Here is a 19,644-nt window from a genome sequence, read left to right as displayed (position 1 = left end):
TCTCTAAACATGCATAGGATTGCCCTTTAGATACTTGCCCAATTAATACTGTTGTTTAATTTAAAGGGAACATAGAATGATCCCTTGCCCAATATGTCACCCAACAATTTAAAAGGGAACTAAATCACCCTTGCTCAATTATATGGCAATGTAATAATTTAAAAGGTATCTAGAGTACCACTGCTTAATCCAGAAGCTACTTTAGAATTACAACAGGTCATTACACTCCACCTGCTATGACTGGCTTAAGGTTTGAGGGTGTGTCTTGTCTCTGGTATTAGAAAGTATTGAACCACAATCAATCAACTGGATAGAAGGAGTGCAGTTTGCTTTTATTAACCTGAAAGACCATTTCATAGATGCACACACTCACATACCATATACCCTCAATATAAAGATAAAAGGAAGGAATAGTAAACACAAATATTTGCTGGCAAAGGATTACTTCCTTCAAGAATTCCTTATCCAGGATGATGGAAACCATTGGTCTCCTCAGTTTTGGACAGTAGACCAAGCAGCTAATACGAGGTTATCTACCTTCTTTCTCTGCCAAATATTCTAAAATCCATGCCTATCACTATATATGTGTTAAGGAAATATCCAAGGCAGGTTAGGCTGAACAGTCAGAAATTTATTAAAGCACATCACGGCCGTGGAAGAGACAGACGAAACTGTGTCTCTCTCCCCAGAAGAAAACAGGATGCGTTTATACAGACTGAAAGTTGGAGAACAAAGAAAAACATACTACGCATGCTCAGAAACCAATTAGTGCTCAGCACAGTCTTATCAGCACAGCGGCCTTATCTTTAGGGATGAGTTACTTAGGTGGAATGAAATTTCTTGCCTATGAATGTGGAAATAACTAAGGCAAGGCCATGTGGTCTCGGCTTCTTCATGCCTATGTGGCAGATTCCTCAAAACCTACAACTGTTGTCTTTGTTTCTTCTGTACTGGAGAAGAAACTGCTAGGACAGTAGAGGTAAGTTATCTTGTTTCCACAGCAACTCACTGCAGACCTATGAATCATCATCCTTGAAAAAAGTTACAGGGCTCTAAGAGAAGAAACTGGGGGTGGTGGTTCAGTAAAGGTTCAGTTGATAATGAGCAGACATGCGTGCTAGGCTTGGGTGATGTCACTTATTTAGCCACATTATGATTATAAATATAACTAGTAAGTGTTGATCTGGGCTGCCTCTGGGTTGACAGAGCTGCCTTCGTTGTACACGAATAAACTCGAGTTGAATCTTACCCGCATGTCCAGAGCTTAATTTGAGGGCAACTGGGCACGGACCTCCAAGTCCAGTTTGGACTTTTACCACAATGTGGTGAGCCAGCCCGGAGGGCCCAGCTTTGCAACACAATCACGCCCCGCCCGATGCCTGAACAACCCAGCCAGCACTAGGTGAGTTCACCTTGGGGTCTTCTTGAACGGGCGGGATGGGTGTCCTTCAAAACCAAGGCCAACTCCAAGTAGGGTAAGATTCACTGGTAAAAAAAAAAGGTAAGACCCCTGGTTGGTTTCCTTTGTTTAAGGTGATGGCCATTAAGTATTGAAAGTTATATACAGGACAGCCTTAACTGGTTAAAGGAGACAATATGGGTGGGGGTCGGAGTGTTCTGACGGGGTCATCTCTAGGTGTTATGCTTAAGCAATGGAATACTCTGCCAAGCATGGCTGGTTTGAGTAAAAAGCACTTGGTTCTGTTGTGCACAGAAAAATGGCCAGTTTTTAGTCACTCATGACTACCCAAAGGATCCTTCAGCCAAAACATCTTAAGACATCTCCGCCTTGTTCTAGAGGACAGGGTGCCTGAAAATATGGATTATTGTTTTCTCTGGGCCGACGTGGCTGAGAAAAGGCAGGCAAGAAGTAAAGCAGTGTCCTTCGCGAGCGTACCATCCACACGCCTCCACCGCCTTGTCCACTGCTCCCCTACCCAGAGAACCAAGATCTGGTGCCATCCGAAGGGAAATATCCAGTTATAAACCAAATTCAAAGTGTCGGCACACAAATGGGTCAAATAGGGGTTTTAAACGCCTACCCCGACCCCTGTCCCCCATTAAATCTGAATGATGCGGCCGATTGGACAGTCGTAACTCAGTACCAAGAACGGATGTGCACCGTTCTACAACAAATGGGTCAGAAAACCATAAACTGGTCTAAGGTGCGGGCTGTGACTAAAAGAAAAACCCCCAGAATCCCCCGCTGGTTTGTTTGACTCACGCTCTGCGCATGTATGGGGGCATTGCCCCTGATGAGGCAAGGCATGATGCCCTGATAGTAGGTATGTTTGTGGAGCGAGCCGCTCCTGATATTCAAAAATATTTCAGGGAACACCAGCCAGGGTGGCAGGAAAATAGTGTGGAGATGTTGGCAATAGCAAAGTATGTGTTCGATGGAAGGGAGGAGAAGGCGCAGAAGGAGAAAGAGTTAGAGGCAAAGTTGTTGGCGGCAGCCATTACGGAAACAAGGTTCCCGGGGCGTGGTCGAGGGAGAAGACGAGAGTTTGGTTGTGGATGTGGACAGAAAGGACGTGGTAGAGGAGCAAGTGCAGGGACAAATGTAGGGGTGTATGAAACCCCTGGCTCCTGGCTCCGCCAGGTTCCGCAGGTGGGGGGAGGTGATCCATTCCTCCCCCCCGGAATCCTGCCTGGCTGGCTCCGTTCCGTGGCCAGGCTGAGGAGCCGCCGGCCAAGCCGCAGCGGGGCCTCCCTATGCTGGCCTGTGATAGGCTACGTAAATATTAAGTAGCCTATCACGGCTAAAGCAGGTACGTAAATGGGGTCCTCTATGCCATTTGCATTCCCGCTTTAGCCGTGATAGGCTACGTAAATATTTACGTGGCCTATCACGAGAAAAAAAAAAGTGAACGCAAATGGCTGCGGCTCTGGCAGCTGCCATTTGCGTTCCCTTTTTTAGCTGTGATAGGCTATGTAAATATTTACGTAGCCTATCACGGTGGGGAAAAAAGGGAACGCAAATGGCGGCGGCCGTAGCCGCTGCCATTTGCATTCCCTTAGTATTGCCGTGATAGGCTATGTAAATACTTACGTAGCCTATCACAGCTTACGCAGGGACGTAATTTACATAGCCTATCACGGCAAAAAAAAAGGGAACGCAAATGATGGCGGCGGCTACGGTGGCTGCCATTTGCGTTTCCTTTTTTTCCCACCATGATATTTACGTAGCCTATCACAGCTAAAAAATGGAATGCAAATGGCGTCCCTTCGTTAGCCGTTATAGGATATGTAAGTATTTACGTAGCCCATCACAGCTATATGGAAGAAGCGAATGGCGGCTGCAGACGCGGCCGCCATTCGCAAATTCTCAATGCAGCGCGGATGGCAGCAGGTAGGTGCTCCATTCCGGGCCCATTTCGCGGGGGCGGGGTGTGTGGGGGGGCTTCGTTCTGCCACAGATTTCGGGGAGCCGAATGCACTGGCATTCGGCCTCACCGAGATCCGTGGCGGAATTCTCCGCCATGCCTAGACAAATGAGGACAGAGAAGTGGTTATGACTGGGATGTGTGCCATTATTGCAAGCAATCTGGTCACTGGAAAAATGAGTGTCCCCAGAAGGGGAATCAAAGGCAAGAAGGTCAGTAGACTGCGCAGTGGCAGGGGCAAGGGCCCGCCAATTACCAGGGAGCAGAAAGTGTTGGTACGTCGGAATGATGGGTAGGAGGAGGTCAGTTACTGGTCAGTTTTTATTTCCATGCTTTTAGGAAAACACGCTAAGAGCACAAGAATTTTATTATAACAAAAGAGCCCAAGTTGTTTTAGAACAGTGCTTGTTTTGGAGCAGTGGAAGCAGATTCAGCCTCAGAAGACCAGGCAAGGGGCTCAGGAATATCTGAATATACTCTGTCAGGGAACAAAGACGGTGCAACCAAGCTGACACAAAAGGTCTCTGGTCAATAGAAAGAAAAAGTTACAAACCTCTCAGCTGTCTTAGAAGTTTTGAGGAGGAGGGGGAAGCGGCTGGGAGGTGTGAAGTGTTTCCATCAGCTGGCCAGGCTGGTGGGGACACTTATTTTTCTAATGCTCAGCTTGGCTACAGAAAAGTGGCAACAATGCTTGAATATTTTTTTCAACAACGTCTTTAGACAATCCATGCAGTCTGCTGTAGTCTCACTTCTGTTTTGCTTACAATTGATGATTTTTTTTAGCCTAATCAGTTTTCTGCAGCATCTGATGTGTGCTTGGTCTAAAGTGTTAAGATCAGCTGGTTCTTGCTTTGGCCAGTTTGCTTGTTCCTTTAATCTAGTGCACACTTCTTGGGGCAAAATAACTCGCATGAGTTGGTTCATGCTAGCACAATTAGGATCTTAACAAGTGATCGCTGTTTACAATTCTTTTCTAAATTTCTGTGGCTTTTCTCTGACGTTTCAACATTTGACCTGGTCTTTCAGTTTTTCTGGGGAGTCCTCCCCGGGACTTAGGTGACCTTTTTTTGTTTTTAATGTCTCAACATACCAATCAAAGAATGCATTCTCATTGACCCTGTGCCACCTTGGACCTCGAGATTCCAAGGCTCCCTTTAAATGCACAATTCCGTCCAAATCAAAAGTCCCAATCAAGGGAAATTGTTTGGACGGGTCATCCCTAGTCAAAAATGTCCATTCATCCAAAAACTTGCAAGTCTTAGGTCTAAAGTTATTGTACATGTACATTGAAGGCATCCCTTTTGGGGCTACGGAATTTCTTTGGAAGAATCTGACACCATCCTCAATTCACACAAGAGCACACAGGAAAACCATCAGGAGGTCTCCGCAGGTTGTGAGAAGCGAAAGGCACTGCCAGATTCCGAGGTACAGTCAGAGACCGACTCTCACTGAATTCTAGGCACGATCAGTCACTCACGGTCTAGGGAGCTCATACCATGGCAGGGAGTGAGGGAAAGGTCGGGCTGCTCACTCCAATCTCTGTTCATTCAGTAATGAGGTCCGTGCCTTTTCAGCCGGCTCACACCATGGAGGGGAGGAGGAAAACTCACTCACACAAGGTTCCAGTGACGATAATTTGCCCTGCTCCTTGTTTTTATCTCAATTCATACCAGGCAACTCTCCTTCTGTTCTTTTCCTCAGTTCACACAAGGCAACTTACATTCACCTGATGACATATCCCACGGACCTCTGTAACCCCCCCAAACAAACAAAAACAAAAACTTACCAAGTGCTTAAAGTACTGACTGTCTCTTTTAAGGCGGTATCCCATCAGCCAAGGCAGAATCATCCCACGGGCAGCCTCACACTGAGGCCCAGACTTGGAGATTTCAAAAGGTCTCTTACCTTGCTATGCACTTCTGGGATATTCAGTGAATGGTGGTCCAAATTGGTTCGATTCTCCTCAGCATTTAGGATCTGAGTCACAGCACAAACTTGTTAAGGAAATCTGACTCACAGATCTGAGTAGGGATGTCAGAGAATTTCTCCACAAATCTCGGGAATCCCCGAAATCGGTGGAGAAACGGTCTGCCCCCACCCCCGGGACGGGACTTACCTGGGGCGAATCTTCCTGGCGGCGGCGGTTTGGCGGCAGCATTTCCAGTAAAAAAAAAACAAACCAAAAAAAGTGATAGGCTACGTAAAGATTTACGTAGCCAATCACGGCTAGGTTTTAAAAATTTACCGTGATAGGCTACGTAAATGTTTACGTAGCCTATCATGGCTGAGTAAAACAACAACAACAACAGTGTGTATGGAAATGGTGGCGCCCATGGGCGCCGCCATTTGCTTTCCTTATTTTGGCACGTCTAGTCTACGTAAATATTTACGTAGACTACGGAGAAAATAAGGGGAACGCAAACAGCGTACACGCTACGCTATTTGCGTTCCCCTTATTTTTGCCGTAGTCTACGTAAATGTTTACGTAGACTACATGTGCCAAAATAAGGAACGCAAATGGCGGCGCCCATGGGCGCCGCCATTTGTGTACGCGTGGTTTTTTTTTTCACTCAGTCATGATAGGCTACGTAAACATTTACGTAGCCTATAATGGCTGACTGCAGGGACGCAAACGGCGGCGGCTACGGCTGCCGCCATTTGCATTCCCGGCTGGCTGGGATTTGCAGCGGGAGGGACGGGGCGCCTCCCGCCCGGCCAGAATTTCGGGGGGGGAGGGACGGGGCGCCTCCCCCCCGGCCAGAATTTCAGGGGGGAGGGACGGGGCGCCTCCCGCCCACCTCGAATCAGCTTTCTGGAACAGGTAAGTGACTTTTGTACATCCCTAGATCTGAGTCACAGCACCAACTTGTTAAGGAAATATCCAAGGCAGGTTAGGTTGAACAGTCAGAAATTTATTAAAGCACATCACGGCTGTGGGAGAGACAGACAAAACTGTGTCTCGCTCCCCAAAAGAAAACAGGATGCATTTATACAGACTGAATGTTGGAGAACAAAGAAAAACACACTACGCATGCTCAGAGACCAATTAGTGCTCAGCACAGTCTTATCAGCATAGCGGCCTTCTTATCTTTAGGGATGAGTTACTTAGGTGGATCGGAATTTCTTGCTTATGAGAAAGTTACAATTACCTTCTCATGGCCACCCCCCACACACCCACATTCAATCAATCCCATCACGCACCTTGCCTGAACCAAACTACTTACAAGGCCTAGTCAGGCCTACTTTCACACTTAGAAACCTTAATATTCTAATATTTGGTTCCTCTGCAGAATCTAGCTCTATTGGGGACTTTCCTCAGTTCTTAGGGCCACACCTTTTCTGAGTGATGTACTATTTTTATTCTAAAGAAATCCCTGTAATTTCTTAGGGCTTCTCCACACAGAGCTTTTATCCTGCTATTGAGATTTGTTACTCACAGAAGTTTGTGGGTAGGGATGTACGAAAGTCACTTATCTTTTCGAAGGGTGACATTTGTGGTGGGGGGGAGGCGCTCCGTCCCTTCCTCCGAAATTCTGGCCGGGGGGGGGAGGCGCTCCATCCCTCCCCCCCGAATCCAGGCCAGCCGGCTCCTCAAATGGCGGCGGCCATAGCTGCCGCCGTTTGCGTCCCTGCAGTCAGCCATGATAGGCTACGTAAATGTTTACGTAGCCTATCACGGCTGATTTAAAAAACAAACAAACAAATGTGTGTATGCAAATGGCGGCGCCCATGGGCGCCGCCATTTGCGTTCCTTATTTTGGCACGTCTTAGTATATGTAAACATTTATGTAGACTAAGACGGTGAAAATAAGGAACGCAAATAGCGTAGCGTCTACGCTATTTGCGTTCCCCTTATTTTCGCCGTCTTAGTCTACGTAAATGTTTATGTAGACTAGGACGTGCCAAAATAAGGAACGCAAATGGGCGCCGCCATTTGTGTACGCGCATTTTTTTTTCCTTTTAAATCAGCCGTGATAGGCTATGTAAACCTTTACGTAGCCTATCACGGTGTTTTTTAAAAATCTAGCCATGATAGGCTACGTAAATCTTTACGTAGCCTATCATGTTTTTTTGTTTTTTGTTTTTTTTAACTGGAAATGGCGGCGGTGGCAGCTGGTCGGAAGATCGGCCGCCACAGCCGCCGCTGCTGCCGAACCGCCGCCGAACCGCCGCCGGAGCCACCGCCGCCACCGCCTCCAGGAAGATCCGCCCAAGGTAAATCCCGTCCCAGGGGTGGGGGTGGGGGGGTGGCAGACCATTCAGCCACCGATTTCGGGGGGCCAAATGCGCTGGCATTCGGCCTCCCCGAGATTCGTGGCGGAATTCTCTGACATCCCTGTTTGTGGGTCCTTTAGATGATGTTGTCAACCTCCAGGTCATCTCCCGCGCTAAGGGAGCAATCCTATGCATGTTTAGACTGAGAAAAGGCCTACAACTCCCAGCATTCCCCAGGCAGCCATGCTGGGAGTTGTAGGCCTTTTCTCTGTCTAAACATGCATAGGATTGCGCCCTAAATGACCTTTATTCCATTTTTTAAAAGATCGGAGATAATGAACTATCAAATTACAGTGCTTGAGTTCCCCTTGAGTTCCCTCCTGAAAAGAGAAAAACGTGCAATAAGAGCTAGACCACAGCACCATCCAGTGGTTCTATAATGAAACATGTCAAAGACTCAGATAAGGGAAAGAGGAGGGGGGAGAAGTGCATGTAAAGGGAGTCTGTCGTGATCCTGCATTTAAAACAGACGCAGAAAGCCCCATTTTAAATGCAGGATTTTAGGCTGGTATAGAAATGCTCTTCAACTGTTCCCTGAGGTTTTTCTGGTACTGTCTGTGTCTTTTTTCATAGAGCAGAACCCACGGTTGCTTCCAGTCTAGTTCCTCTTGTACTGTTCTTAATGTGATTTTGTACACTAGCCCTTCTAAGACATAAACAACTTTTGACTTGAGGCAGCTTTTCTACTTCAAGGCCCCCAAACAGACTTGTTTCATCAATACAATGGGAACAAGTGTGAAACTATGGAATTTGCTACCACAGGACTTAGTGATGGCTACCGATTTGGATGGCGTTAAAAGGGGGTTAGAAAATTCCTGGAGGAGAAGGCTGTCAATGGCTACTAGTCCTGATGGCTATGTGCTACCAGAGGCAGTGAGCCTATGTACACCAGTTGCTGGGGAACATGGGTGGGAGGGTGCTGTTGCACTCATGTCCTGCTGTGGGTTTCCCATGGGCAGCTGGTTGGCCACTGTGTGAACAGAATGCTGGATTAGATGGGCCCTTGGTCTGATCCAGCATGGCTGCTCTTATGTTCTTAACCTTACCTAAGCCACTATGGTGGGCCTTCATGACCTTTGCCTTGATAAGCAATTACACATCTATACCCCCTTCGATGGGGGCGGGGGGATGGTTTTCTGTTTCTTTTGTATTGTACTGTATTGGAAAATGGAAAAAAAACCCTAAATCTGTGAACAACAAGAACAACAAGAACAATACATTTACTGAACCACTGAGCACCGATTCGCACTCTCCCCAGAGCCCACGTCCTCCTCCCAGGGCTTGTGCAAGACATTTTGCCAGCTGAGACGAAGAACAAGATCTCATTCCATGCCCAAAAGCTGACTGGTCCAGCAGCTGGATCTTTCTTCAGCACCAGCAATGGGACAACTTCTTCCAGCACCAATAAAGTAGCTCTGTAGGACACAGACCAAGCTGTGTGGCACACAGATGTCTCCTCCAGCACCTTGATGCCACCACAGCTGCCCGAGGCGACTGCCTAACTCTGCCTGATGGTAGGGCTGGCCCTGCCTCCTCTTTAGTTGGCTTCAAAGGAACCCGGCTGCTGGGTCTACTTCAATTACGCCATCCCAGCCTTACAGGCTTCAGGCAGGGATATAATTGTGGATGGGCCAGAGAGAGGTGAGGCAAGCATGGTGCTGTCATGAGCACACACACTTTACCTCCCTGCTGAGAAGGCCTGAGGCGGAGGCGGATACAGAAGCCGGACTCACTCTTGGCACAGGCCTCATCCCATTTTTGGCACCTAGCCACTCCCCCCCCCATGCAAATTGAGCTGATTTCCTTCAGGGCTAAGGAGTATTTTTTAGCTTGTGACAACCTGGCCTGACCAGCAAGTTCTGCCCCCACCCTGATAACAGGAGGCACAAGTGATGGCGAGGGGCTGGCCAACTAGGGTAACAGCTCACGTTCAACAGGCACGGGAGGGGAATTTATCAGGGAGGAATGATATTGGTGAGCAGCACCCCAAGGCACCTTTACGGTGAATGGCAATTCCCGAGTCTTGGTGCTGGGGGCTGTGGGACCAGGGGGCAGGATAAAGATTGGGGCTAACCGGTCTCACTTACTCATTGTAGGGCCCTGGGAGGGTGATGTACGAAGACCTCCCTACTCATCTGCAATGCGGAAGAGGGTGGAGATGATTTACAGCCTTCTTCCTGGGCAGGCACAGCCAAATAATTAGCAGGCTAGTCACCTGCAGGAGCCTTGTAAGTTTGCTCCCTGCACCACGAGTCACCTCTCCAGATTTTGGCTTTCTTCTTCTGGAGCTGAGTCTTCCTGTGTTCATTACGGGGTCATTTAGATGGCGACCAAGCGATTTGTAATTGAAAGCATCCCCTCTTGGCAATGCTCCATAAGGTTCAATGAAACATCGCCATCTAGTGGCTCTATTATAGCACAACACCAACTTTACACACTGGGGATATCCCGCAATAATTTTAAATAGTGCATGATCTCCAACCTTTTTTAAAAAGACATTACCGGGGGAAGGCGCGGGAGACATCCTGGAGGTTGACAACGTTGTGCAAAGGACCCACAAACTTCCATGAGTGGCCAATCACGAGTGTGCAATAAATCGCTCATGTGGAGAAGCCCTCTGCTTGCAAGTTCAATCAATGTAGCCCTATGCAGTGGTGCAGCTAGGTCATTTTAGACTCTGGGCTTAATGGTCTTATGGGCCCTGGTTTAGATGGCCTTGGCTATTACTTTTGTTGTGGAGCACACAGTGAACAATTCCCTCTCCCACCCCCCACCGCTGTTCCATGCTTTACAACGGCTCCTGCATTCCTGATACGTTAGAATGTTTACCAGCCCTGTTGTTGTTTATTTGGTCAGTCGCTTCCGACTCTTCGTGACTTCATGGACCAGCCCATGCCAGACCTTCCTGTCGGCCGTCACCACCCCCAGCTCCCCCAAGGTCGTGTCCGTCACCTCCAGAATATCATCCATCCATCTTGCCCTTGGTCTGCCCCTCTTCCTTTTGCCTTCCACTTTCCCTAGCATCAGCATCTTCTCCAGGATATCCTGTCTTCTCATTATGTGGCCAAGTACTTCAGTTTTGCCTTTAATATCATTCCCTCAAGTGAGCAGTCTGGCTTTATTTCCTGGAGTATGGACAGGTTTGATCTTTTTGCAGTCCAAGGCACTCTCAGAATTTTCCTCCAACACCACAGTTCAAAAGCATCTATCTTCCTTCGCTCAGCCTTCCTTATGGTCCAGCTCTCGCAGCCATAGGTTACTACGGGGAATACCATTGCTGTTTACCAACCTGGGGGGAAAATATTCTGAGCAGGTGCAGGTTTACGTTTTATGCGCAATTAAATCGTGCCACCATTATGACTGCAGGAACAAAATGGAGTTTGCTTCTGCTACCCTGATGCCTCATCATCTGCTGCTGTCTGGGTGGTTATCCCCCCCCCCCCGCTGTAGGGCCCTGGACTTTGGCCCTAACCACACTACTGGCCCTAGTTCAACTCAGCTATTTGTGTCTCGCCTCGGTATTTCCTGTTCTACATGTGACTCTTCAGCATGAGACCAGTCCATTTAAGCAAGGCCAGTTCTTGCCACCTTTCAGGCCAGCTCTGCTGCTAGGCTTCCTCACCCTGGGCTGGGCTGGCCACCTTCTTCCTCTCAAGGTCAGCCCTTCCACGAGGCAAAGTGACGCATCTGCTCAGGCGGCGGACCTGGAAGAGCGGCGGATCAGGGCCTCCCCACCACGGCACTCTCCCAGCCACCACACAGGTGAGCTGGGGCTCATTGCTTGCCTTGCAAAGAAGCGGTGCTTGCAGCGCTTGGGAATCCAGTGCCACTGCTAATGCTCTGACCTTTCCTGTGCACTGTTAGTAGTAAAGGAGGGGGGTTCGCATCAAACTCTAAACCACGGCCCATTTTCGAAGGTGACAGTTGCACCGCCCCCCGTTGAGACGGGAAGTCCTGCCCTAGCCGGAAGCCTCACGTATGCGATCAGCTGACCCTGTCATATGACCTTCAGGGTCACCTGATGGGAGTCATGTGACCCCTCTACAAACTCATCTCGTCGCCATGGACCAATAGGAATTGGTTTTAGAGCCCTAGCAGGTACGGGCGCGGAGATGGCCCGCGGGGCCTTTTCCAAGCCACACCCAAATTGGTCCTGCAGGGTCATGTGACCCCTCTACGAACCCGTCACACTGCCGTGGACCAATAGGAATTGGTTTTAGAGCCCTAGCGGGTACAGGCACAGAGATAGCCCGCGGGGCCTTTTCCAAGCCGCGTCCGGATCGGTCCTGCGGGGTCATGTGACCCCTCTATGAACTCGCCACACCACCGCGGCCCAATAGGAAGAGGTCTTAGAGCCTAGCCCTGTAAGGTCACGCCCCACAACCCCAATGACCAATAGGGACATCCTTGCCCCCAGAAAAACAGCCTTTTATCATGCCCAGACACGTTTTCTGCATAGAGAACGTGGTGCGGTCAAGCACCCTTCCAGGGCCATCTGCTGTTCCTCCACTGGCTGCAGAATGTGACCCCCGAAAACGGCATATCAGTACCAGTTCTGATGACTCTGCTTTTCCACCACCTAAACTTCTACGCGAGGAGGAGGCCGAGGTTTCCCAAATGTGGCAGAACATGTTGGAGGCCATTTTGCTAGAGAACCTTGTAGCACAGGTAAGATCTCAATGTTTCTATCTATGTGTATGGATGGATGGTTGGAGGGGATATTCTGTGGTGGTTTCCGACATTTGCAAAAGGGTTGCAGGCAGGATACAGCTTCATAATAGAGTGTTCCATTTTCCAGGACCCCTGTGTGAATAATGTTGGTGCAGGAGGCCTTGGAAAAGCTGTTGAAATTAAAGCACAGGGGCCATTGCCAGTGGCATTATGGAAGCTGGCCTCAACAGGAAACTTTCAGATACAGGTACGTGTGATTATTTGTAGCATCGCTGTTAAAGACATGCTGTGTGTGTTTAGGAGACACCAAAGTATTTTCTTAATTTCTTTTTAGGGTTGTGCTGATCTGTCATCCTGAAAAGTATTCTAGGCCTGGAAGCAGATGAAACAAGCTTCAGCTCACCCAGGAAGCGCCGCAGAGCAATGCAGTGCATTGTGAGAACCACGGTTTTTGGAATTCTGAAGCACTGCTTAATTGCATATCGACATGATACATGTATTGGATGTATAATCCAAGCACCAGGACAATCCTCACATGAATGCTTATCTTGACCAAAGAGTGTCATCCCTAGAAAGCTGAGAATTGTATGTGGGAAAATATGTTTTAAAAGTATACTCTATTTTATTACTCTAATCGGATACAGTTTTAACTGCCTCGAGCTAACACAAGAGTGTGCCGATAAAGTTTTAATTTTGGTGACTAAAATTGGTCGTTCAAACAAAGCCCTGAAACAACTGGATAAAACCTTGAAAAACACCGATCATGTATTTTTAAATCATGTAATGAAAGTGATTAGAAACAGGTCCTATAAATATTTTCTTACATCTGTAAAGCAAAACTCTGAATAAAATGGCTCATTTGAAAACTGCTGCATTTTTTGTTTTGTCAGAATCGTTTTTGAAAGAATCATTAAACATAGAAATCACAAGGGCTGCAAGTAAAACCTTCAGGAGTTTTTAAAAAGTCAAATATTCCTTAAGCGCCACTTAGATTTTCTAAAAAATACCCTAGCTAGGCCCCCCCAAAAAACTATGATCACCCCTGTAAAGTGACTTTTGAGATGAAGAAGACACAGATCTTCGTCAGGGGCGGGGGCGGCAGCCGATCTTTCGACTGGCTGCCGCCGCCGCCATTCCAATAAAACTAAAAAAAAACGCCCCCGTGATAGGCTACGTGACAATTAACGTAGCCTATCACGGCTAGATTTGCAAAGTCAGCCGTGATAGGATACGTAAATCGTCACGTAGCCTATCACGGGTGACTTAAAAAAAAAAAAAGCGCGTACGGCTAATGGCGGCCCCCATAGGGAGCCGCCATTCGCGTTCCTTATTTGGTCGCTGTAGTCTACGTAAATGTTTACGTAGACTACAGCGACCAAATAAGGAACGCGAATGGCGGCTCCCTATGGGGGCCGCCATTTGCGTACGCGCTTTTTTTTTTTAAGTCACCCGTGATAGGCTACGTGACGATTTACGTATCCTATCACGGCTGACTTTGCAGATCTAGCCGTGATAGGCTACGTTAATCGTCACGTAGCCTATCACGGGGGCGTTTTTTTTTTTTAACTTTTAATTTCGTGGCCGGGCAAGGCGAAGCGCCTCCTCCCTGGCCTGAATTTCGGCCAGGCGAGGCGGGAAGCCTCCCCCCCCGGCCTGAACTTCGCGGGGAGAGCAGCGAAGCGCCTCCCCCCCACCGCGAAAAGCTGCGAGACCAGGTAAGTGACTTTCGTGCACCCCTACACCCTAGACACATTTAAAAATGCTGCTAGGTTTCCCAAAAACTATGCTCACCCCTGTAAATGACTTTGTAGCATAAATTCCCATTTTTGAGATGGGTCCTGAAACCGCAATACATGCTTTGGGTAGGGTGTTGCTAAACTAAATTTTAGGACTCAGCTTTTTATCACTAGCTTCCATTACAGGTCAGAGGGCTGGTCCCAAAAAGGCTCATGCCACATGTCTCCAGATGGGGGTAGATTACATGGGCCCTGAAACCACATTACGTGTTTTTTGGGTAGGGTGTTTCTAAATTTCAGTGTTGGGAAAACAACCAGTGTTCTAATCTAATCTTTACACATTTATATGTAGGGGAAATCTATTCCCTCCTTTTCTTTTCTTTTTAAATTATTATTATTATATTTTTGTCAGAATTGTTTTTGAAAGAATCATTAAACATAGAGAACACAAGGGCTGCAAGTAAAACCTTCAAGAGTCTTTAAAAAAAAAAGAAGTAAAACATTCCTTACGTGCCACTTGGATTTTGTAAAAATCCTACATGGCCTGCCCTTTAGAAGAGAGCGGGGGGTGGGGGTGGTAATGGTCTAGTCCTCTCACATTTGCTGCTAGCAGCTTGGTAAAAAAGCATTAATGTAAACATCTGATATTGGAGAGAAAAAAAAATCTCAATAACTGTCTTTAAAATGATGGATACATAGGTATCCATTTTTAAAAAATAAACATGATGGGGTGGTAGGGGACACCCCCGACTTTGTGCATTTATATGTAGGGGAAAACTATTCCCATTATTATTATTATTATTATTATTTTATTTTATTTTATTTTTGTCAGAATCGTTTTTGAAAGAATCAACTTCTATCACTAGTTTCCATTACAGGGTAGAGGGGGTGGGCCCCAAAATGTCTCATGCCGCTTGTCTCCAGATGGGGGGGGTAGATTACAGGGGACCTGAAACCCCATTACGTGTTTTTGAGTAGGGTGGTACTAACTTTTAGTGATGGGTTGGAGGCCAACCTCGGGGGCAGGGGGATCCTTAGCTTTATCCAATCACAGTACCAGAATTCACACAATAGGACTAGCGCTGATAAAAAGAGCCCGCAATTCTCTGTGTCTTTACACCCCCCCAACCTGAAGAGAAGGACCTGGAAGTCTGCCTACATGTGAGTATATAAGTATATTTCCTTCTGCCAGCTAATGTAGATGGGTGCAGATAAACTAAAATAAAATGCAATACAGTTTATGCTTCTTTTCCCAATTTACCCCTGCAGAAAAGCTGAAACACCCTTCAGTATTCTAAAAGAGGCGCAGTATGCCTGCAGGCAAGTTCATTATCTCTCTCTCTCTCTCTCTCTCTCTCTCCCCCTTTCTGGGGTTGTTATATTGTAAAAAAAAAAAAGGCTCTTTCTCTAAAACTGGTCTGTCTTTTTTTTCTTTCTTATCCGTAGAGCAGTCCCCAAAAGCAGTCTTGATGTCACAGGTCTATCAAGAAGGCATGTATTTTCTAGTTAATTTGTATGTTTTAAGGGGGGGGGGCTTGTGTGTGTGTGTGTGTGGGGGGGAACCACCTGCTGCTATCCGCCTGCTGCTATTGGTAAAAATGAATCTGCATGACCAGGGAGCGCCAGTAGGTGGCGATGCAGGATCACAAATAGGTCTCTTCAGGGACCTTTGAAAGTCACTGACCTTTTCGAAGGGTGACATTCGCGTTGGGGGAGAGGTGCTCCGTCCCTCCCCCCCAAATTCTCTCCGGCCGGCTCCGCTCTGCCGAGATTCCGCAGAGCTGCTGGCCGGGGCCACCCACAGCCGGACATCTGGCTGCTGCTGGGCAGCCTGCAGGGATGCAAATGGCAGCTGCTATAGCCGCCGCCATTTGCGTTCCCGTTTTTTTGCCATAATAGCCTACGTAAATATTTACGTAGGCTAAAACAGCAAAAAAGAAGGGAATGCAAATGGTGGCTGCCATAGCCGCTGCCATTTGTGTCCGCTGTTTTTTTTTTTTTTGCCGTGATAGGCTACGTAAATACTTACGTAGCCTATCACGACCTCCGCAGGGACGCAAATAGCATCCCTGCGTTAGCCGTGATAAATAATTACATAGCCTATCACGGCTATAATGAGGAAGTGAATGGCGGCTGCAGACACGGCCGCCATTCGCAAGTCAGCACGGACGGCAGCAGGTAAGTGCTCCGTTTTGCGCGCCTTTCGTGGGGTGGGGGGGCGGGGGGCTTCATTCCGCCACGGATTTTGGGGGGCCGAATGCACTGGCATTCGGCCTCACCGAGATCCATGGCAGAATTCTCTGACATCCCTACTTACTACTGATAGGTTAACCATTTTTAATTTTTATTTTTTATACTTTCAAAATTTATATTTTCATTCAGAGCTGTTGCTGCAATTTCTATGCATAGAACAACAGCCATTTTAGGGAAAAATAGTGCATGCAAGCAGCTTTGATTTTTGTCTTCATATTGTAGGAATGTGTAGGAATCCAGGCGTCTCTGTCTTCAAACGTCCTTACAAATCCTTTTTCCTGCAATAAATAGAAAATAGTAGCTTTATCATGCCCTATTTTTTATGGAAGGTAAAGCATTACAGGGGGGTCTTGTTTTTAATACAAGAGCAGTATAGCTTCTTTATCATCTTAGAACCCACACCCAACCGTGATATCCCCCCCGCCCCATAATAAATATTAAGAGAACACACATCGGTAGCAAGGGATATGGATCTCAGTGTGGTGGGGGGTTTCAAACTTACCCATCCATCATGATCCATGATCCAATTTGCTTTGGTGTTTATGACATAGGCAGTGATAAAATTAGCAAGTTCTTCTATATTCTGTCTTGTTAGAGCCCCATCGTGTGTCTGTAGCTTCTGTACAATTATACCTCCAAACAGAAAAATGGTTAAAATCTGCCCCCAGTTGATTTTTCCATCAGCAAACTCAGACTGCATCACCACAGTAAAAGTGTTGAATGCATCAGCCAGACTATGAATTTGGAGATCAAGGATGAGGGGGGTTAACTGCTGTTCAATATCGTCTTGAACTGTAGAAAGTGTTTTTTGCAAAATTAAGAGCATTTTGCATTTTGCTATTTTATGGGGTATTTGTCCACAAGCTGTGCTTAAATAAGCATGAACTAGCATAGCCATTTCCCCCTCCATTCTTCTCAAGGGGTCTGCTAGAAATGGTCAAAAGGCTCTCACACCATACGTAGTGCGGGGGGCGGAGCAAAAGCTTGAGGCAAGACTCTACATGCCTTTGAGTGATCAAACGAGCACCTTCTCCTTGTTTACTATCTCATGAAATCACACACCTGACAGAGATGCACCAAAATAAAGTCAAACGATAAAGAACTGGGGTGGGGGTATTTTTAATGTAAAAACAACAACAACATGCTGTTTCTGAAAGTACTGGCTATGTGTATAATGTTTTATTTTATATATATATATTTTTACAGAAGACTTTATGGCCAGCCATCCTTTTAGCAAGAAAAGGCCCAGGACAGCACTCACACCGGCATCTGGTAGCGCAGATAAAACAGAATTGTTCTAATAATTGTCATGTGGTTTTTAAGGTTTCCTGTAAAGCTGAAAGCAGTGTGTGTGTGTTTTCTTTTTTAGAAACCACAACCAGTATTCAGGAGGCTGCTGTGATTAACCCCCCAAAGAAGGCCGCAAGAAAAACCAAGCACATAGACTCACCGCCTTCTGATGATAAAATAGGTAAAAAGTTAATGTTGGTAAGGGATTGGGGGGGTCATATCGAAAGTAGGAATCTACTAAAGCGGTTATTGCTTTTTGCAGTGACGCCTGTTAGAGCTCCTTTTAAAAAACTAGGGATGTACGAAACACTTACCTGGTTTCGTCCAGGGACATCCGCGGCGGGGGGGAGGCGCTCCGTCCCTTCCCCCGGAATCCTGCCTGGCTGGCTCCGCTCTGCGGTGGCACTGTGGAGCTACCGGCCAGGGCCATCCGCAGCCGGAGTTCCAGCCGCGGACGGGCTGCTGCGGACGCAAATGGTGGCCGCCGTACCGGCCGCCATTTGCATCCAGCGAAGCTGCTGTGATAGGCTATGTAAGTATTTATGTAGCCTATCACGTAGGCTATTACGAGGAAAAAAAGGAGAACGCAAATAGCGTTCCCCTCGCCATAATAGCTTACGTAAATATTTACATAGGCTAAAACGGGGGGGGGGGGGAAGGAACGAAAATGGCGGCCACTACGCTCTTTGCGTTCCCCTTTTTTTTTGCCATAATAACTTACATAAATATTTACGTAGGCTAAAACGGCTAAAAATAGGGACTCAAATGGCGGCCGCCGTAGCCGCCGTTGTTGTTGTTGTTCAGTCGTTCAGTCGTGTCCGACTCTTCGTGACCCCATGAACCATAGCACGCCAGGCCTTCCTGTCCTGCGCTGTCTCCCGGAGCGTGCTCAAGTTCATATTCATTGCATCCGTGATGCTATCTAGCCATCTCATCCTCTGCCGTCCCCTTCTCCTTTTGCCTTCAGTCTTTCCCAGCATCAGGGTCTTTTCCAGGGAGTTTTCTCTTCGCATTAGGTGGCCAAAATATTGGAGCTTCAGCTTCAGTATCTGTCCTTCCAATGAACACTCAGGGTTGATTTCCTTTAGGATTGACTGATTTGACCTCCTTGCAGTCCAGGGGACTCGTAAGAGTCTTCTCCAGCACCACAGTTCGAAAGCATCAATTCTTCGGCGCTCAGCCTTCCTTATAGTCCAGCTCTCACAGCCATACATTACTACTGGGAAAACCATAGCTTTGATTAGACGGACCTTTGTCGGCAAGGTGATGTCTCTGCTTCTTACTATGCTGTCTAGGTTGGCCATAGCTTTCCTCCCAAGGAGCAAGCGTCTTTTAATTTCATGGCTACAGTCACCGTCTGCGGTGATCTTGGAGCCCAAGAAAGTAAAATCTGTCACTGCTTCCATTTCTTCCCCTTCTATATGCCAGGAAGTGATAGGGCCAGATGACATGATCTTCGTTTTTTTAACGTTGAGTTTCAAACCAGCTTTTGCACTCTCCTCTTTCACCCTCAACAAGAGGCTCTTGAGATCCTCTTCGCTTTCTGCCATTAGGGTGGTATCGTCTGCATATCGGAGGTTGTTGATAATTCTCCCGGCAATCTTAATTCCGACCTGTGATTCATCCAACCCGGCATTTCTCATGATGTACTCTGCATATAAGTTAAATAAGCAGGGTGACAATATGCAGCCTTGTCGTACTCCTTTCCCAATTTTGAACCAATCGGTTGTTCCATGTCTGGTTCTTACTGTTGCTTCTTGACCCTCGTACAGGTTTCTCAGGAGACGGGTAAGGTGGTCTGGTATTCCCATCACTTTCAGAATTTGCCACAGTTTGTTGTGATCCACACAATCAAAGGCTTTAGCGTAGTCAATGAAGCAGAAATAGACGTTTTTCTGGAATTCTCTTGCTTTCTCCATGATGCAGCGAATGTTGGCGATTTGATCTCTAGTTCCTCTGCCTCTTCGAAACCCAGCTTGTACTTCTGGTAGTTCTCGGTTCGCATACTGCTGAAGCCTAGCTTGTAGGATTTT

The 19,644-nt window shown here is 47.2% G+C and overlaps 1 protein-coding gene across 3 annotated transcripts in view; it reads right to left on the bottom strand.

Moving 5' to 3' along the window:
* Nucleotides 1–13,886: 13,886 nt before the first annotated feature.
* Nucleotides 13,887–19,644, bottom strand: part of LOC146357928 (acyl-CoA (8-3)-desaturase-like) — an 83,157-nt gene continuing 77,399 nt past the window's right edge. For 2 of the 3 annotated variants that reach the window (XR_014783876.1, XR_014792492.1), the window contains exons 12-13: nucleotides 16,824–16,954; nucleotides 13,887–16,599 (exon numbers count right to left, since the gene is read on the bottom strand). Coding sequence is in view for 1 of the 3 variants with exons in the window: in XM_084860092.1 (XP_084716218.1) it covers nucleotides 16,885–16,954 (70 nt within the window). In the remaining 2 variants the exon portion in view is untranslated. Of the gene's footprint in view, nucleotides 16,955–19,644 lie in introns of all 3 variants that reach the window. The other variant, XM_084860092.1, reaches the window with a different exon arrangement.

The sequence above is a fragment of the Heloderma suspectum genome, chromosome 1, assembly GCF_057233095.1.
Source record: "Heloderma suspectum isolate Gila_16-S chromosome 1, 16-S_ref, whole genome shotgun sequence".
In the NCBI taxonomy this organism is placed as follows: domain Eukaryota; kingdom Metazoa; phylum Chordata; class Lepidosauria; order Squamata; family Helodermatidae; genus Heloderma; species Heloderma suspectum.
Note: the sequence above shows the minus strand (reverse complement) of the source record. Positions and strands in the feature narration are given on the sequence as shown.